Genomic DNA, 20340 nt, shown 5'->3' with positions numbered 1-20340 from the left:
CCCCCAAATTTCGCCTAGAACCGTTTGCCGGCGAACTGTTCGCTACATCTCTAGCTATCATTCATAAAAGGCTGTGCAATAAAAAATCTGGTCAGGAAAATACCGCATTCGGTATTTTAAACTTTTGTATGCTAATTCATAAAAAATTTCACAGGTGCGGTAGAAATGCAGTAATTTACCCAAGCCGAACTGTCGGTAACAGCAGAAGAATAGTTGTCTGTGTTGTTACATGCTGTTCTCCGCGCAGAGACAGCATTACGATATAGGAGGCATCCCAACTTCCCTTTAGATGTGCATGTTTTGTCATACTACCTCTGCTTGCCCTGAATCTGCTCTGAATCTGTCTATTAGTCTTTATTAACATTCTATTTAATTTCCAAAGCTTGAAGAAACTTTACGCATGCAATGCTTAGGTGATGTTCACCTCCAGCTCCTACATATCATTCACACAGGAACTCAAGAGGTTAAACAGCCGGAGGAATTGTGGAGAAGGCTGTTTTGTTCCTATCCCTCTACTGCAACCTGGGGGAGATCTCACTGCTTCTGCTTGTGAGTCTTGGCTCCCAGCACAGTCCCGCACAGACTTTGCACTCTTATCACCACTGCAAAGCAGACGGTATTGTTTTGCGCCTTTACCAACTGTTCTAATCTTCCTGAATGGACATTTACTGACATTTGTTGAGGTATTTACTGCACAATTTTCTTCACTGCTCGGTAATTTCAGCTTTTCATGCGGTAACAGCCTTTCTGAATTGACATCGTGCTAAGTGCTCGGTAAAGTCAGCCATAGAACTGTAGTTGACATGGAGAATTATTCTACAATGCAGCTGATGCACTGTGAACTAACCTTAAACTCTTGTAATAGTGCGTTAAGAGTGAACAATCCCTGGGAGACTGCAATAGCCTAGATGTAGCATCAGGCCTAAGCCTCCCACATTCTAATGGAAAACAAGGTTGTTCCCTTCTGTTGAAGTAAGCCCGTGAGAGTAAAACACAAAAAATAGGATACTTACTTACCTCAGGTGAGGAAAGCCTCTAGATCCTCCAGAGGCTGCCCCGTCTTCTTCTGCCAGGCTGCTCCAATGCTGAGACCCCAAAGGTCACAGGCACACAGGTGCATTACACCTGCGCAGTATCATGGCTTCTGCGGAAAAATCAGAGGCAGATTGTGTCCATGCTACTGCTTAGGCGCAGAAGGCTCATGCACGCATAGGAGCATGGACCCAATGGGGTTTGATTTTACCCATCAAAATCTGATTGGGACCGTGCTACTGCGAAAGTGTGAGTCATCAATAAGCTCTTGATGATGGTCTTTCGGGGGATGCAGCACTAGAATGGCCTAACAGAATAGGACGGGGAAGCCTCTGGTGGACCTATTGGTTTCCCTCTATTGAGATAAGTACCCAAATTGGGTACTTTTTTCCCTACAGGTTTCCGCTAATATTCATAATTTACAATGCTGAAGTACAATCAGAACATTGGGAGATGACAGAAAATGATCATTTATTAAATGTTTTATTTTCAAAAGTGATTTCCATCTCAATCATTATAATCAATCACAGGTCATCCATCAGACGTCTTTTTTCACCAAACTGAATCTTCTTATAGATTCTAAACGAAAGACAACATAAAGTGATTAGAATCCAGTACCTTGTTATCCTTAAACAAATAGGTATTTTACCATAAAATTGAGATGAAAGAATTGCTGCATGAGTGCTCGCTCTCATCCTGCCTACCCTGAGTATTGGTCTTCTCTCTTCTCTTTGGGGAAAGTTTTAAAATCTCTATTGAAATGATGTCTTGGCTTAACAATTCCATCTGTTGCTTAGTTCCGGTTATTCTTCTAAATCCTCATAAATTATGTATGTGGGATCAGGAAAAAAAAAGGGTGCAGGAGCACTTATGGATATAAAGGCGATGCATTGGCGATTAGCAGAAGAAAAGGGAAATTTGGGTGCATGGCGTCGGCTGCTATCAGTTGCCTGCCGGCGTGGAAATTTACCCTTTTTGCTGCAAATTGCAGCCTTTAGTTTACCACTAAGAAGATAATTTTGGGCGCCAGCTATGCAATGCGCAATTATTATTATTATTTAGTACTTATATAGCGGCGACATCTTATGCAGCACTGTACAGAGTATATATATTGTCTTGTCACTTAACTGGCCATCAGAGGGGCTCACAATACAATCAGAGGGGCTCGCAATCTAATCACACAATCGAATACACAATTTTCATTTCCACAACCCCCCGAGATTATATCCGGTGCCTATGGATGCGGAGATGTTTAATGATTGCCGCTAATTGGGCCCCTCCCGGTGCCCAAAATTAACTTCGGAGCCACAGCTAAAGCTGAGGCTTTACCTCAGGGGGAGGTTAAGGGTTAGGAGAGGGGGTAGGGCTAGGTGGGGGGGGGGGGGGGAGGGGTCTTAGGTATAGGCACCACCAGGGGGGTCTTAGGGTTAGGCACCACTGGTGGGGAATGTAAAGGTTAAGCACTACCAGGGGAGGTTTCTGTGTAAGAGTAGGGTTCAGGTTAGCTATTAAAAAATATCATAGTAAAGTATTGGTAGTATTGGTAGTATTTACAAATATTCGGCTGTGCTGCACCTGACGGCACTAAGGATGTTACCACCTGTGATAAAATTTACAATGTAAATCAGAATCAGGAAGAGGAAACATTCTACAGGGGGCGAACACTGACCAAACAATTTATAAATGAATATTGTAAAAAATCATTTTATTCATTATGTTATTGTCACTACAGTTCCTCTTTAACAAAGCAGCGTGAAAGCCTTGTTATATTGCTTGCAATCTCTAATATACAAATACTCACGCTGTTGATCCAGGAGGTGTAAGCGGACACTCTGGTGAACACAGTGGGCTTCCTATAGGCATTGCAGCCTTGGGAAGATACGAAGCTGGTTACACCATGGACCTGGTACCCTCCATTGACGACACAGTTAAGGGGTCCACCAGAATCACCCTGCAAGATAGGAATGGAAATGGAATAAAACCATTGAGAGTAGTGGAAAACTATATCAATATTTTAGAACTAATTTTGTTTCTTGTCATCAGGCACTTTGATGACATCTTTACTGTTTGTTAGCCTCTATAATAAAACCCCAGTGTCCCTGCGTGTGCTGTCTCGGTGTAGCTGGGTCCGTGCTTTTTGCTACTGCGCATGTGCGCAACACGGACCCAGCCTCACAGAGACAGGAGGACAGGGCCAGGGAGCTGGGCGGGCATGTGAGTGGGGCGGCTGGGTGTGCGGCGGGTGCGCGCGCACATGGCATTTCCAGCAGGTGCGCAGTACATGCGGCAGGCGGCGGCAACAAACACAGACCCTAGAGCCCGTTTTTAAATGGGCTTGGGTCTGCTAGTAGTCAATAAAAAGATTGTCAGATTCATCATTATTTTTACTTACATTGCAGCCAGCCTGGGCTCCATTGCCTCCAGCACACACCATGGTACTCTTCACAGTGCTACCCCAGTAGGAGCTGGAAGAGCAGGTGGAGTGGGCAACAACAGGCAGAGGAGCCTGCTGGAGGATGGAGGGCAGAGATCCACCAGCTGAAAGAAAAAGAAAAGAACTGGTAACATTTTTAGCATCAACATTTTGGCTTTGTTTGCTCAAGTATAGGGGTCCCCAACCACCGGACCGCGGCCCACTGCCGTTGGAAGTTTCCAGCTGGGCCGCGGCTGGTCTGTCATCTCCCCCCTCTCCCCCCGCGGCCGCCGCTCCTGTTACCTTATGAGCGGGCGGCCGCTTGTTCTTAGATTCCCCCAGGCACTGCTCTCCTTCATGCAGCATCTCCTATTTCAGCAGCGTGTCTTGCGGCTGCTGTAAGGAGGGAAGGAAGCGAGGCAGCGGTTCCCATGGTAACGGCGATGCATATCGCCGCTACAAGAAGCTGCTGCCTCGCTTCTTTCCCTCCTTACAGCAGCTGCAAGATGCGCTGCTGTAATAGGAGATGCTGCATGAAGGAGAGCGGCGCCTAAGGGAATCTAAGAACAAGCGGCCGCTCGCTCATAAGGTAACAGGAGCGACGGCCGCGGGAGGGGGAGGAGGGCACTACCTATCCATACTAGGGCGCTATACTGGGCACTATACTAGCTATGCTGGGGCACTACCTACCTATACTGGGCATTATACTAGCTATACTGGGGCACTACCTACCTATACTGGACACTATACTAGCTATACTGGGCACTATACTAGCCATACTGGGCACTATACTAGCTACACTGGGCACTATACTAGCTACACTGGGCACTATACTAGCTATACTGGGCACTATATTAGCTATACTGGGGCACTACCTACCTATACTGGACACTGTACTAGCTATACTGAGCACTATACTGGGCACTATATTAGCTATACTGGGGCACTACCTACCCATACTGGGCACTATACTAGCTATACTGGGCACTATACTAGCTATACTGGGGCACTACCTACCCATACTGGGACTTTACTAGCTAAACTGGGACACTATACTAGCTATACTGGGGCACTATGCTAGCTATACTGGGACACTATACTAGCTATACTGGGGTAACTATACTAGCAATACTGGGGCAACTAAACTCCCTATATTGGATCAACTATGCTAGCTATGCCGCCGCACCCACAAGGTCGCGCCCCGCATCCCCCCCCCCCCCCCCCCCCCCCACGGTCCCCGGATAAAAATTTGGTCAGAAAGTGGTCCCCACTGCGTCTAAAATAAATACAGTACCAAGTTCAACTCTTTGCTCACCAATACTACAATTTTATTGTCATGACTTTGTTTATTCCTGGTGACTAGTGATGGTGCTCCAATTCAGGTTATTAAAGATCAGGAACCCAACTTTGGCCCTTACCACACTTCAGCAAAAATAAATGTGGACAGAGCCAGGGGGAGCTCACTTATTTGCTCTTCACGTGAGTCACATGAAGCAAAAATGCGACTGCAAATAAGGAGACTTGGTGACTGCGGACACAGATACTCCTAGGGGCTGGAAGAAGCACCAGGTAAGTAAAGTTGCACTTACAATTTTGGTCACACATATATCCTTTAAAGCGGGATTGTCACCATAAAAATTTCAACAGCAACTGGTCTGAGTGTATTAAGTGATAAAGTTGCTAATCCTGCATTCAAAACTTTCAAAACTTTTTCTGCAGTTATGGTTTGGAGTTATCACATACTTTAGGAGCACTGGCCCTTCAATAGTCAGTGCCAAACAGTTGCATGCTGTTCTTTTTATCTACAATATAATATATGCCTCCTCTTCCCATTATTTCCCTGCCTAGCTGCCTATCTGAAACATGATCCGCTTCTCACTTGTGTTTACAAGCAAGGCTGAGGTGACTCAGCGATTGGAGGAGAAAAGGAAAAAAAAGTTAAGGAAAGAATTGACATCAGTATTTGGCCTTAAAGAGTGGGAAAAATACATAGTTCCCACCAGGATCAGAATTCTCTTTATTTACTATATAAAATTCACTGAAATCAAAATGGGTGACAGTACAATACATGTGTTAAGTAAGTAGATCAAGAATTTATCTGCTCATATATGTGTTTTTTTCCTGGCTAATCCTCCTGCTTTATCCACTTGAGGACCCAGCCTTTACCCCCCCCCCCCCTTAAGGACCAGCGCTGTTTTTTATGATCTGTGCTGGGTGGGCTCTGCAGCCCCCAGCACAGATCAGGTTGCAGGCAGAGCGATCAGATCGCCCCCCCTTTTCCCCCCTATGGGGATGATGTGCAGGGGGGGGTCTGATCTCTCCTGCCTGCCTGGGTGTTGCGGGGGGGCACCTCAAAGCCCCCCTCCACGGCAAAATTCCCCCCCTCCCTCTCCTCCCTGCCCCCCCTGGTGATCGGGGCTGCACAGGACGCTATCCGTCCTGTGCAGCATGTGACAGGCTGTCCTCTGTCACATGGCGGCGATCCCCGGCCGCTGATTGGCCGGGGATCGCCGATCTGCCTTACGGCGCTGCTGCAGCAGCAGCGCCATTCAATGTAAACAAAGGAGACAAACGTCTCCTGCATTTACATTTAGTCTGCGAGCCGCGATCACTACTTTGCCGCCGCACGGTATGAGTGTGCGGTTGGCAAGTGGTTAAAGTAAACGTTATGTCAATAATAAACAAATACAAAAAAAATGTTGTCAAGTGAGTTTTGTCTTCAAGTTGAAACATTTGTTCCAGTAACAGCTATAAGTTGGGATTCCCTATTCTGGGGAATAATTTACTGTTATTTCCTGTCATGTCTCTGGGGCAGGAAGAGATGGCAATCTTCACAAAGCAAATACAGATGACAGATAAATGAATAGTGGTTGTAACTCTTCACATTTACATTAAAAAAAATGCAGCATATTGCTCTAAAATAAAGAGTTAGGGCCGGTTCACACGGACGGCAGGCGGCGTTGGGGCGGCCAGGAAGTCGCGTCGTCCTGTGACGTCCCGTTTGGTGGCGGCGGTACAGAGATCGTCGCGATCGGCGTTTCTCGTCCCCGCAGGGGGACATGAAGCCGCGCCGGCTAGCCGTCCCTGGACGTTGCATGCGGCTTCTAGGGACGGCCGAAACGATGCGTTAAATCGGGATCAGAACGCCGCATTTATGCAATCGATGGTAATCGACGGTAACCGCGCAATGCTAAACGCTCCTATTCACTTGAATGGGAGAGTTTAGCCGATGGGTCCCGAACGCTTGACGGTAGACGCCGCCAAGCGTCCGTGTGAACCGGCCCTAAAACAGTTTTTGTGAGGGGAGTATGGTGGTGTAGTGCGGTGGTGCAGTGGTTAGCACTCTTGCCTTACAGCACTGGGTCCTTGGTTCAAATCCCAGGCACTATCTGCTTGGAGTTTGTATGCTCTCCCGATGTCTGCATGGGTTTCCTCTGGGCACACCGGTTTTCCTCCCACATCCCAAAAACATAGAGATAAGTTAATTGGCTTCCTCTTAAATTGGCCCTAGACTACGATGGACACATAACTATGTTAGTAATTAGATTGTGATCGCCTCAGGGTTAAAGGACAACTGTAGTGAGTGAACATGGAGGCTGCCATATTTATTTCCTTTTAAGCAATACAAGTTGCCTGTCTATCCTGCTGATCCTCTGCCTCTAATACTTTTAGCCATAGCCCCTGAACAAGCATGCAGCAGATCAGGCGTTTCTGACATTATTGTCAGATCTGACAAGATTGGCTGCATGCTTTTTTCTAGTATAATTCAGACACTACTGCAGCCATATAGATGAGCAGGGCTGCAAGGCAACTGGTAATGTTTAAGGGGGCACTACAGCAAAAAACTGTAAAATTTCAAATATGTGCAAACATATATAAATAAGAAGTACATTTTTTCCAGAGTAAAATGAGCCATAAATTACTTTTCTCCTATGTTGCTGTCACTTACAGTAGGTAGTAGAAATCTGACAGAAGTGACAGGTTTTGGACTAGTCCATCTCTTTATAGGGGATTCTGAGGGATTTATTTATTTTCAAAAGCACTTAGTGAGTGGCAGTTGCTCTGTCCGACTGCCAAAAAACTGTGTAGGGAGCAGGGAAAGCTGGCCAGCATCCTAGTTTAAATCCTTTTTCGGAAATATCTTTCTAAAGAATAAAAGCCTTGCTGAGAATCCTCTATGAAGAGATGGACAAGTGTAACATGATGAATAAAATGTATAACAAAGTACAAGCTAAAGACTGAGTAACAAATTCCAAGACACGAAAGGGTGACAGAGCCCTGCCCTTGCGGGCTTACAATAAAAAGGAATGGGTGGGGGGGGGGGGGATCTAAAGGAATGCAGGAATTTTGATAACAAGAAATTGCACATCTGATTAAAATATTGCTGACATTGTAGAGAGCAAAGGGATTCCAGTAAACACAGCTTAGTTATTGTGGTGTGTTCAATAGATACCCTCCCCCCCTCACCCGTATCCAACTTAATCATGCACCCCATCGCCTGGTACTCTTCCTGTGGACTGCCTTGAACTTGATTTGTGTGGTCTCTTTGATTTAAGTTGCTTGATCTTGTAGCTTGTACCTTGTTGTCTATTTATCTTTTGTTTAGCACTGTGTAATATGTTGGTGCATTATAAATACAAATAATGATAATAATATTTAATGTCTGAAACTTGAAACTAAAATGAATTCTCTGTATTTTGCTGCTTGATTATTTTCTGTGAAAGTGGATGTAAGCTCGATATTTATTGAAGAGACAAGAGCTGACATTCTGGCAGATAACAGTAGACCTTACATCAACCAATTACTATTATTTCCAACCTTAAGGCTGGTTTCACAGTGGGACGTTACAGGCACACGTCAATGGGCTGTTCACAGTGCCCACGTTGCGTTACAGTGTAACGCTGCGCCATAATATAACGTACTGCATGCAGTACTTTGTAAGCGGCAGAGCCGCATTAGACTGTTTGCACATGCTCAGTAACGTTGGGGAGGAGCGGAGAGCGGCCAGGCACATGGCTAATTAATATTCACTGCACTCAGTGACGTGCAGCGTTTACTTCCTGGAGCGGCCGCTCTGTGCGGCGATTGGCCGGCGGGACCACGTGATGCCGCATGCGTCCAAGAGTGCGCATCACGGCATCACGGACGCCAGAGTGAGCTGCACAACGCGGCTCACTCTGACGTCCAAAGCAGAGAGCACCAGGCGTTGCGTTAGGGGCACGTTATGCGACCATAACGTCCCCTAAAACGCAACGTCCTGGTGTGAAACCAGCCTTATTCTTTAGAAATACTTAGCGGACAACTTACTGCTGGTTCTGCCCCATCCAGAAATGATGCAGTTGTGGTTATGAGACAGGATAGTTCCCTCTGCTGGAAGACTAGCCACTTTTACATAGCTGTTCAGAGTCGCGCTGCTGGCCAGGTGGAGAACAGCAATATCATACCTGCAGAAAAAAAACACGTGGTCAACAACTCCTATAGTAATGGCGCATATAACCTCAGTGATGCTATGCTTTTCCTTTGTGCCTTGTGTAAAGTGTGGGGGACATCTAGTGGCCAAAAAGTAAAATTACCCCTTAAAACTTCAATGCTATTTTAAATACAATAATCAGTTAACCACAATGATTAAACTGATTGTTTAACCTCCCTGATGGTATGATTATTACCGGATTTTAGGGTCTTTTCTGCATGTTTCAGACCCTAAATTCAGGAAAAAATAATGCAGCCAAAAAGCCAGCAGCAGACCCAGCACTCACTCACCTCCCTGGGCTCCAGCGCTGCAATTTTCCCTCCATCCTCCGGGTGGCGCTGTAACTCTGTAGTGAGATCACTGGCGGAGATCTCACCAAAGTGATTCAGAGTCTCGGAGGACAGGAACGAGAACGGCATCCGACGTCTGGATCCCCCGGGAAGAGAGTAAAAGCTCCCACTGCGCGCCGTATTCTGCATAGAGCTCTCGGCGGCTAGCCCTATCAAATTGTTAAAATAACACAGTGGGCCTGATTTCTGGGTGGCACAATGGCAAAGTACATGCATAAAAGCTAATCTCACATGGGCACTCAAATATGTACAGTGGCTTGCAAAAGTATTCGGCCCCCTTTAAAGAGAGACTGAAGCGAGTATAAAACTCGCTTCAGCTCTTATATTCAGCAGGGGCATGTGTGCCCCTGCTAAAACGCAGCTATTGCGCGGCTGAACGGGGGTGCCTTACCCCCCAAATCCCCTCGTCTACTCACGGGGATCTCTTCCTGTTTGAGGCAGGGCTAATGCACGCAGCCCTGCCTCACACGTGTCTATCAGCGCGTATCTCCGCCTCTCCCCCGCCCCTCTCAGTCTTTCTTCACTGAGAGGGGCGGGGGAGAGGCGGTGATGCGCCGCTGATAGACGGCGCTGAGAGGCAGGGCTGCAGCCATTAGCCCTGCCTCAAGAGCAGCAAAATCTACGACCAAGTTGGTCGTAGATTTTGCAGGGGGGGATTTGGGGGGTAAGGGATTTGGGGCGTTTTAGCAGGGGCACACATGCCCCTGCTGAATATAAGCTCTGAAGCGAGATTTATTCTCGCTTCAGAGTCTCTTTAAGTTTTCCAAATTTTGTCACAATACTGCCACAAACATGAATCAATTTTATTGGAATTCCACGTGAAAGACCAATACAAAGTGGTGTACACGTGAGAAGTGGAACGAAAATCATACATGATTCCAAACATTTTTTACAAATCAATAACTGCAAAGTGGGGTGTGCGTAATTATTCAGCCCCCTTTGGTCTGAGTGTAGTCAGTTGCCCATAGACATTGCTTGATGAGTGCTAATGACTAAATAGAGTGCACATGTGTGTAATCTAATATCAGTACAAATACACCTGCTCTGTGACGGCCTCAGAGGTTGTCTAAGAGAATATTGGGAGCAACAACACCATGAAGTCCAAAGTACACACAAGACAGGTCAGGGAGAAAGTTATTGAGAAATTTAAAGCAGGCTTAAAAAATATTTCCAAACTTGAACATCCCACGGAGCACTGTTCAAGCGATCATTCAGAAATGGAAGGAGTATGGCACAACTGTAAACCTACCAAGACAAGGCCGTCCACGTAAACTCACAGGCTGAACAAGGAGAGTGCTGATCAGAAATGCAGTCAAGAGGCCCATGGTGACTCTGGACGAGCTGCAGAGATCTACAGCTCAGGTGGAGGAATCTGTCCATAGGAAAACTATTAGTTGTGCACTGCACAAAGTTGGCCTTTATGGAAGAGTGGTAAGAAGAAAGCCATTGTTAACAGAAAAGCATAAGAAGTCCTGTTTGCAGTTTGCCACAAGCCATGTGGGGGACACAGCAAACATGTGGAAGAAGGTGCTCTGGTCAGATGAGACCAAAATGGAACTTTTTGGCCAAAACGCAAAACGCTATGTGTGCACATCACTCAGAACACACCATCCCCACTGTCAAATATGGTGGTGGCAGCATCATGCTCTGGTGGTGCTTCTTTTCAGCAGGGACAGGGAAGCTGGTCAGAGTTGATGGGAAGATGTATGGAGCCAAATACAGGGTAATCTTGGAAGAAAACCTCTTGGAGTCTGCAAAAGACTTGAGACTGGGGCGGAGGTTCACCTTCCAGCAAGACAACGACCCTAAACATAAAGCCAGGGCAACAATGGAATGGTTTAAAACAAAACATATCCATGTGTTAGAATGGCCCAGTCAAAGTCCAGATCTAAATCCAATCGAGAATCTGTGGCAAGATCTGAAAACTACTGTTCACAAATGCTGTCCATCTAATCTGACTGAGCTGGAGCTGTTTTGCAGAGAAGAATGGGCAAGTATTTAAGTCTCTAGATGTGCAAAGCTAGTAGAGACATACCCTAAAAGACTGGCAGCTGTAATTGCAGCAAAAGGTGGTTCTACAAAATATTGACTCAGGGGGCCGAATAATTACGCACACCCCACTTTGCAGTTATTGATTTGTAAAAAATGTTTGGAATCATGTATGATTTTCGTTCCACTTCTCACGTGTACACCACTTTGTATTGGTCTTTCACGTTGAATTCCAATAAAATTGATTCATGTTTGTGGCAGTAATGTGACAAAATGTGGAAAACTTCAAGGGGGCCGAATACTTTTGCAAGCCACTGTAGAACTGACATTTAACCACTTTACCCCCAGCGGTACGGATTTTTCCGTCCCTTTTTCCACCCTGTTACCACCAAGGGATGGAGAAATCCGTACCTGACGCCGCTCCCGCCGCTGTCCGAGCTCCCGCTCACTCGCCCACGCCCCCCTGCGCTCGTGCGCGCCACCGCCCGCTCGCCCGGAAATCAATGAACGGAAGAAACCTTTTCCCGTTCATTGATCTAAGCCCCCCGCAATGATCAGCTGCTTCTGCGAGAAGCAGCACGATCATTGTGAAAAAAGTTGCCCAGCCTCCCTGAACTTCCTGCAAGTGTACTTCCTGTACGCTTGCAGGTCGCATAAACAAAAACTCACTGTGGCCATCTTGTGGCCAAATAGTAAAACTACACACTAAAGCATTTTTCATATACAAATACATTAGTTATACATTAAAAATTAACTCATTACCTCCCACACTCCCCAATTTATTTATCTTTGTAATAAAAAAAAAATACAATAAAAAAAAATACATAAATAGTTACCTTAGGGACTGAACTTTTTAAATATTTATGTCAAGAGGGTATAACACTGTTATTTTAATTCCCATTAATTAGGGATGGACGCAAAACTGAAAAAAATGCACCTTTATTTCCAAATAAAATATTGGCGCCAAACATTGTGATGGGGACATAATTTAAACGGTTTTATAACCGGGACAAATGGGCAAATAAATTTCATGGGTTTTAATTACAGTAGCATGCATTATTTAAAAACTCTAAAGGCTGAAAACTGAAAAATAATAAATTTTTTCCTATGTTCCCATTAATACACATTTAGAATAAAATAATTCTTGGCATAATGTCCCACCTAAAGAAAGCCTAATTGGTGGTGAAAAAAACAAGATATACCGTACTTTTCGCCGTATAAGACGCACTTTTTCTCCCCCAAAAAATGGGGAGAAAAAGTCCCTGCGTCTTATACAGCAAATCCCCGACTTACGAACGCCCGCCGATACGAACCGCGACCCGCCGTCGGGGATTCCCTGCCTGTGCGTCCTGCTGTGGCCGTCTCCTTCCCCTCCTTGCTTGCCCCCCTCCTCGTGTTCCCCTTGTGTGTGCTCGGGCCCCCCTAATTGAGAAGCAGCAGCTGCTTACCTCCTCCATCTTGCCCGCGGCGATTGAAGACATCAGGCTTCTGTGGGCGGCTTCCTCTAGTGCCGGCTTGTAATGACACGTCATCGATGCCTGGATGAGTGAATCTGTGAATGCATTTGTTTGAACATTTGCATGTGAGAGTGCGAAGGGTTAATAGATTTTTGCTGTTTTCTAGCCACACCCCCTTCAGCACCTCCCTTTCCTTAACTTATTTAATGTCCTAACTAGATGTGATGTGCCTGTATATATGTATTTTGTTCTTGTTACTGACCCCTATGGCTAGGGTCTAATTCAGTGCACTCCCTCCTTCCCCTGTATGTGTTTGTCAGCATGCACACAGCTTATGCTGGTGTATGTGCATGGTGAACATGGATACATTACGTTAGCTCCCTTGTGTGATTGGTAAGATGCACTGTCTTTCCCAGGAGAGGACGTCAGGATGTGTGCTCCTAATCCATTGATAGGTCTGATGCAATGAATGTTTGCATGTCTGCACTATGCATGTTACAGGGCCAGAGTTAGGACACCTATGTTTACCTGGGTACTTCTGCGCAGTATAGGTGACTAAGCATAAGAATGCATTCTTCTGTGAACTAAAACCCCGGCTTCTAACTTAGCTGTAGGGATAACAGTTGTGCCTGGATGAGTGAATCTGTGAATGCATTTGTTTGAACATTTGCATGTGAGAGTGCGAAGGGTTAATGGATTTTTTGCTGTTTTCTAGCCACACCCCCTTCAGCACCTCCCTTTCCTTAACTTATTTAATGTCCTAACTAGATGCGATGTGCCTGCATATATGTATTTTGCTCCTGAAATATGGACGCACCAGGTTTAGTTTATATCTTTTTTTCCCTGGATTTTGCCCTCTAAACCTGGGTGCGTCTTATATTCCAGAGCGTCTTATACGGCGCGAAAAACGGTAGTTCATTTCATTGTGATAAATAATGATAAAGTTATAGACAAATGAATCGAAGGAGCGCTGAAAGGTGAAAATCGCTCTGGTGCTCAAGGGGTAAAACCCCTCAGTGGTGAAGTGGTTAAATATGAAGCAGCAGTAGGCCCGAGACCCACTAGCAGCACCTTTGCAGGGCTTCACGATTGGCAAAGTGCTGCTACAGAGGAACCATATGGGACTGTTCCACTTGCAAAGCAATCGCAAAGCCTGACACGCAGCATTTTGGAAGCATTCGTGGAGTGCAGTTAAAATCGCGGGACTTCCGTGATTCAGAAGTCACAAGCATTTCACAATTTGATGAAAAGCACCACCAGTGGGCCAAAGCCCCCAGGTCTTAAGGTCTTAGATTTTTTTTGCTTTGCTCTTACCCATTGGCGACACTATTGCCGTTCCAGTATGAGTGAACACGGATTGCAGACACAGAGATCACCTGTTCAGTTCCATCATTTGAGCTCAGGCTGTGTTCTCCCAACACCACACGATAGGTGTACGATCTAAGCAAAAACAATGGAATCATTATTTCAAAGAAAAGCTTCAGCTTAAAGAGAACCTGAGATGGTTCATTGTGCTTTGTTTATACTTACCTGGGGCTTCCTCAAGCCCCATGAGGATTGTGGAGTCCCTTGCTATCCTCTCCAGTCGCTCTGTTGTCCCAGGATCGTCTTCGATATCTTCTTTGGTTCTGGTGTTCTGCGCATGCACGTGGGAGCACTGCCGGACACGCATGACCAGGCCATGCATGCGCATAACACCTCAACTTGCCCCAACTGAAGGCGACCACGGGACAACGGAGTGGCCGGGGAGGATGACGAGGGAGCCCACGATCCTCATGGAGCTGGAGGAAGCCCTAGGTAAGTATAAATAAGGCACAGTGTACTGTCTCAGGTACACATTAAAATGTAAACATTTAAAAGCAACACAAACAACATTTTACCTAATTAAAAATCACATGTCTGCTTCAACCTGCAGTGAGCCATAGTTTTTTTGGTTCTTTTTCAACTGCCAAAAAGTATTTTTCTTATACGCATAGAAACTATTTATTATCATTATCGATTTATAAACCATCAGCATATTCCATATTTAGTTAATCTCAGGTTGGGAGTGCAAAAGATATCTTGCCTGGGAAACCAAAACGTCCAGAAATGGCGCTGATCATCATGGGACAGTGCCACTTATATAGGTAATGAAAGATTGAAATCCATAAGCAGGCAATGCCTTTAAGAGGAGTACATATTATTTTGGCGCCGCTCAGTTCAGCACGGGTAGAGCCGAATGACGGCTCTTCCTGCTGTCACCAAACTCTGAGGCGGAATACAATACCCCCTCTGAGTTGTTGCAACTCGGAGGGAGATGTAATTCGGGGTCCAGCAGCCGCCAGAGCCCCTAATTACCGATATGCGGGGTGTGCATCATAGCATTGCTGCTATGACGGCGCCCAGCTTCGGCGTTCAGCTCTCAGAGCCGTGCCAAGATGAACTGATTTGTTTAAGAGAATTCACAAGACACTGGAAAATATGCAATTTACTTTTTTTCCTCAGTTTGCTCTATTTCTGCTGGAGCCCATTGAAAAGCCACTACTGCATCTGTGCAGGAGCGCAGATGGTAAACATTGTCGCGCGCTGCAGCCACTACTGCGCATGCACACACTGCCAACAGGGTTGATGGGTGATTTTTCGGGGGCTGCCAGCTCTAGATCCCTAGGAAAATACTTAGGAGAAAAGGTGAAATTAATCAGGGGGGCCATTGTGTTGTGCATAGAAGATTAGGCTGAACAGCAGCATGCCTACTACTTCATGTGTGCCTGAAAGTACCTGAATGAAGATGTTCAGTTTGGGAGAGAGTTCGTTGGCACTTTTTATATTCTATCCTCTACCAGTTCCAGGGCAACATGTTGTGTTAAGTGTAAATAGTCATAACTGGTAGGTAATTTGTTACCTACCCCACACAGTGAGCGGCAGTCATTACACGGTTAGCACGAATCAGGGTTCCTCCACAGGTGTGATACCAGCTGTTGCCTGATCTATATTGGAGAGATACCTGGAGGAGAAGCATGGTCATGATGATAAAACACAACACGTCATCCAAATTAAACAAATACGACTCGTAAACTGCTTACAGACAGTTAATGTACAGATGAGCATTTTGGCTCTCTGTTGAGTAGCACATTTCCGGTCTAGAGAGGAGTGCAAGTAGAAGATGCTTCCTCCCCAGTTTTGTTAAAGGATTGAGGACTAGAGACCAGCTAGGCCTTTCCATGGTCCTAATGTTCTTCTTCTTTACTCACTCCCTTTGTTGCCTTTGTGGTAGGTTTTGAGTCATTGTCATGTTAGAAAATTCATCCATAACCCATTATCAGTGTTCTATTTGAGGGAGAAGGTTCTCATCCCAAGTTTGACAGTATATGGTCTTGTACATTGGCCTCTCAACGTGAGGATCTTACACTGAGCTCTGGCTTGAGGACGATTGATGGTCATTTTATATTTCTTTTGATTCTAAATAATAGTACTAACAGTTGTCACCTTCTTACCAAGCTTGTTGCTAATGGTCTTGAAGCCCATTACAGCATTGTGCGTAACAATCACACCTGCGACCCCTGCCATCGCAAGGGGGCCCAGAGGGTTTGGGGGCCCCTCCTCCTCCCTCTCATCAACAGCAAATGCAGCCAATTAGCAAAAAAACTCTTCTTGTTTGCTCACAAAAACCATGTGTAGGAGCTTGTGTAAATTTTTTCCTGCTTCCAGATACTGCTTCACAACAGAACACTCTCTGCTGACATTCGCCGGCTCCCGATCATGTGACCCGCATGAGGTTCGTGGACTAAGTGGGCCCCATGCTATCATTTTTGCAGGGGGGCCCTATTGTTTAGTTATGCCCCTGATTGTGTAGGTCTACAATCTTACCCAAGAAATCCTTTGACAGCTCCTTTGTCTTGTTCATTGTGATGGAGAATTTGTAATGAAAGAAATTGATGCTGTGGATAGGTGTGCTTTATAAACATAATGAATTGAGATCAGGACTATTTGTAATTGACTGTGATGTGTCTGCCACATGGGCACGTAACTAATCTGTGTAGTTGAAGTGGATCAAATACTTATTTCACCCATTGACGTGCAAATCAATTAATTACTTTTATGTGAATTTTTTGGTGTATTTTTAGTTGGTATGCTGTCTTTCTTCAACAAAGGACACCTGTAACTTAAAAATAAAATAAGTTATATGCTTACCTAAGTAGGGGGAAGCTGATGGATGGTCCAGAGACTTCCACAGTCTTCCTTTGCCCCTCTGTTCCTCTGCTGAGAACCTCTAAACAATTTTAAACTTTAATGCCGAAGATTGCCCTCAGCCGTGCTCCCTTCCGTGTACAAGCACAATCGCAAAGTACTGCGTACACAGTAGCATAATGTAGCTCTTGAACAGCTTTTTTTCTCCGTACAGTGTCTCCGTACTACTGCGCATGCACGAACCCACTGGCGCCTGCGCAGTCTGGCCACTCTCGTACACAGGGCCTCCCCCTACTAATGTAAGTATGTAAACATTTTTTTAAAGTAACAGGTGTACTTTAAAATATAACTACCATAGAAACTACCATTGTTTATTTGTACGTGGGCAAAGTACAAATTTCAGCAGGGGATCTATCAATTATTTCCCACACAGTAGCATTAAATCCTATGGGCCTGTTTCCACTACACGCAGATTGGATGCATAAAAACTCACTCCAATGAATGTCTATAGGAAAATCTGCATCAGAAAAATCACGTTAAGTGGAAACAGGCCCATAGGCATTCATTGGAGTCCGTTTTTCTGCATCCAATCTGCGTGTAGTGGAAACAGGCCCTAAATCTCACCTGCCATGGCCATGCATTTCTTGCAGCATTGGTTCCTCCCACTACACGCTCCTTTTCCTGGGCATCCTCCATGTACTGAACATCATGGCATTGTCCTTTGTAAAAAAAAACACATTAAGTCTCATCAAAATAATTTTTATCAATGCTTTTTTCAATTTTTATTTAATTTTTATCAATGCTGAACAATCATTCCTCTGTGGCTTAAAATAAAATGCATCTTCATGGATACACTATATGTCAAGTCCTCTCCTGACCATTAAAGTGAACCTAAACTGAACACAAGAAAAAGAGTTTCACTTACCTAGGCCTCGGCCAGCCCCCTGCAGCTGTCCTGTGCCTGCGGTGCACCAAACCTATCCTCTGGTCCCCGCCGAAGGCTTAGCTTCGTTTCTGCTGACTGATGATTAGTTGACGGACCATTGCGCCTGCGTCGCCCTGGCTGCGCGCATCCTCGTATGCATTCATGTCGGCTAGAGCATCTTGCGCAGGTGCAGTAAGAAAGAACCTCGTACCACGGCAGGGGACTGGAGGATCGATTTGGCACACCGCAGGCAGAGGATGGCTGCAGGGGGCTGGTCGAAGCCCCAGGTAAGTGAAACTCTTTTTCTTGTGTTCAGTTTAGGTTCATTTTAATGGTCAGTCTATCACAAAAAAAATTATTTCAGTTTGTTTTTCTGTGGGGATTAAATAAATGGCTGCTTCCTTGCAAATGTCCATAATACAGGGGGGCTCATGAAAAAGAGGCCAAACAGATGCCACCCCTGTGCATCTCTAAGGGCCTGAGCCCACTAATGCAGTTGTATGCAGTTGTGTACGCTTTTCAGCAACATATCAATGTTACATATGATCAAAAGCGGACACAACTGCGCACAACTGCGTTAGTGGGCTCAGACCCTTACTCTAGCCTTGCTGTGTTTGTCCTCCCCTGCTTCACTGAAGCCTAATAATAGCAATTCTATAATTATAATGCCGCATCTCACGCCACAGCCATCCCCCATCATTGACCAGAACAGGAAGGGTAGGTGGTGGTTGTGTGCATAAGTTCCTTTGTGAAAAGGCCACTTTACGCATGTCTTTACAATGCTGGTGACAGAGCACCATTGTGAAAGTCCATATTCAGAAAACTACTATAACCAAAAAGTATGGCGACTGACAAATGAAACAGAAGATGCAGTGGGTAATGAACTGTAGAGTTGCATGCAAAGCATGGTGAGGGGTGTGTGTGTGTGGTGTGTGTGGTGTGTGGTGTGTGTGGTGTGTGTGGTGTGTGTGGTGTGTGGTGTGTGTGGTGTGTGTGCTGTGTGTGGTGTGTGGTGTGTGTGGTGTGTGTCGGTGTGTTTATCTCTGAGTCAGTATAACTTACCACAGAGGACGAATGCAGCAAGTAAAAGAAGCTTCAGCATTCTGGGTGAAGATGATGATTGTGATGACAACAGTTTCTTTGAGTCCCCATTTATATTCTCAGTTGTCCCTTAACATGAATGCTGGGAATATTTACAGATGTGCAATAAGTTTTATTGGCCAGCTGTGTATTTGTCTTCATTTCTTAATCAAGGACACACAGAATGTTTATTTAAGTTGAGCTTTGAAGAGTTTTATCTAGAAACGTGCAGCTTTATTTGAACCCATGTGTTTGTTTGTTTGTTTTTAAACATATCTGGATTACTTTATATGGTACCAGTAACCACTACGAAGATCTTTAGAGGCTGATCTCCTCACTCTGTCCAGCTCTGTTGCAGCCCATCTCCACCCCCTCTCACTTCGCAATGCCAGCCCCTCCGTGCGTGCTTCTGTGTGTGGCACAGCTCTTGCTGAACGTACACGAATGCCACTATGACCCAGAAGTAGTTTTGGAGTTGTGGCAATCTTGAGTGCAAAGCACAGATTTTCTAAGGGAAAAAAAGACAAGCAAACAGCTTCGGGGTGCAGCAAAAATTACTAAAATGAGGTCAGGGAGCAATACTGTATCTGTGTATAGGAACATATGCCAGAATTGTATTCAACATCATAATACCATTGCTGTTACACAGCAATCTCTCCCAACTAATCAAACCTAAACCCATCTGCGTATCCAGGGCCGGATTTACCATAAGGCACTGTAGGCATGTGCCTATAGGCGCCTAATGATGGAAAGGTGGCTCACTCCCCTCCCCTAGTGCCTCCCTCCATCCTTCCCTATGCAGAGCCCTGAGCGTAGTGTAAATTAGAGGTTACTCACCGAGCTTTCAACATTCCACTGATGAGATCTTCCTTCAGTCATGGGCACCTCTAGCTACTTAATATTGAGGATACTTCTGGCTACCTAATACTAAGGGGCACCTGTAGCTATCTATGATGAGCAGGGGAAGTAAGGGAGAAGTGACAGCTAATACCGTTAGCACACTTGTGGTGCGGTTCGGTGTGGGGTTTGTAGGTTCCCAGCCTGTCGGGTCCTGACGGTGAAACCAGAAGTAGCCGCCGGCGGGGACAGGAGGATCGGAGAGACACGGCGAGGGCACCGATCAGCTGCAGGGGGCTGAGGGAAACCCCAGGTGAGTAAAACTCATTTTATTTTTTCGATTTAAAGTTCACTTTAAGGCTCACATAGAGAACTATCAAGAACCCCTATGGAACCTAGGGAAATTCCAGAGTCAGGGTTGCAAGGACAAACATCGAGATCAAGCCTTTCAGGGACCAGAACCATCTCTGGGCATGCAGGCAGACTGGCAATATCAGAACATGTCACCACCAATGAAGCATCTGAGTACGCTGACACACAAGACACACTTGGGCATACTGGCACACAGAGCACATCTGGGCACACTGGTATAAGAGAAACTTCTGGGCATGTCAAGGAAC

General features: G+C 45.5%; 1 protein-coding gene across 1 annotated transcript; it reads right to left on the bottom strand.

Annotated features, from left to right (window-relative positions):
• Positions 1-1496: 1496 nt before the first annotated feature.
• Positions 1497-18907, bottom strand: LOC137544064 (elastase-1-like). Its single transcript, XM_068265126.1, has 8 exons — positions 18866-18907; positions 17503-17597; positions 15597-15694; positions 14026-14151; positions 8753-8889; positions 3425-3570; positions 2834-2983; positions 1497-1611 (listed from the first exon to the last, which is right to left on the bottom strand). Exons 1-8 carry the CDS (start codon positions 18903-18905, stop codon positions 1603-1605), a joined length of 801 nt encoding a protein of 266 aa, XP_068121227.1. The 5' UTR covers positions 18906-18907; the 3' UTR covers positions 1497-1602.
• Positions 18908-20340: the final 1433 nt, after the last annotated feature.

This window comes from Hyperolius riggenbachi, chromosome 2 (genome assembly GCF_040937935.1).
Source record: "Hyperolius riggenbachi isolate aHypRig1 chromosome 2, aHypRig1.pri, whole genome shotgun sequence".
NCBI classification, from domain to species: Eukaryota; Metazoa; Chordata; class Amphibia; order Anura; family Hyperoliidae; genus Hyperolius; species Hyperolius riggenbachi.
This window is presented reverse-complemented; position numbering and strand designations above follow the sequence as displayed.

What these genes read in the sequence shown, in the direction of transcription:
- LOC137544064 (XM_068265126.1), bottom strand. Translation starts at nt 18,905, where the DNA reads ATGCTGAAGCTTCTTTTACTTGCTGCATTCGTCCTCTGTG. An exon ending in ACTGCCGCTCACTGTGTGGG is followed by an intron (nt 14,152 to 15,596) that starts GTAGGTAACAAA and finishes GTTTTTGCTTAG; the next exon opens with ATCGTACACCTATCGTGTGG. An exon ending in GAGCCCAGGCTGGCTGCAAT is followed by an intron (nt 2,984 to 3,424) that starts GTAAGTAAAAAT and finishes CCTATCTTGCAG; the next exon opens with GGTGATTCTGGTGGACCCCT.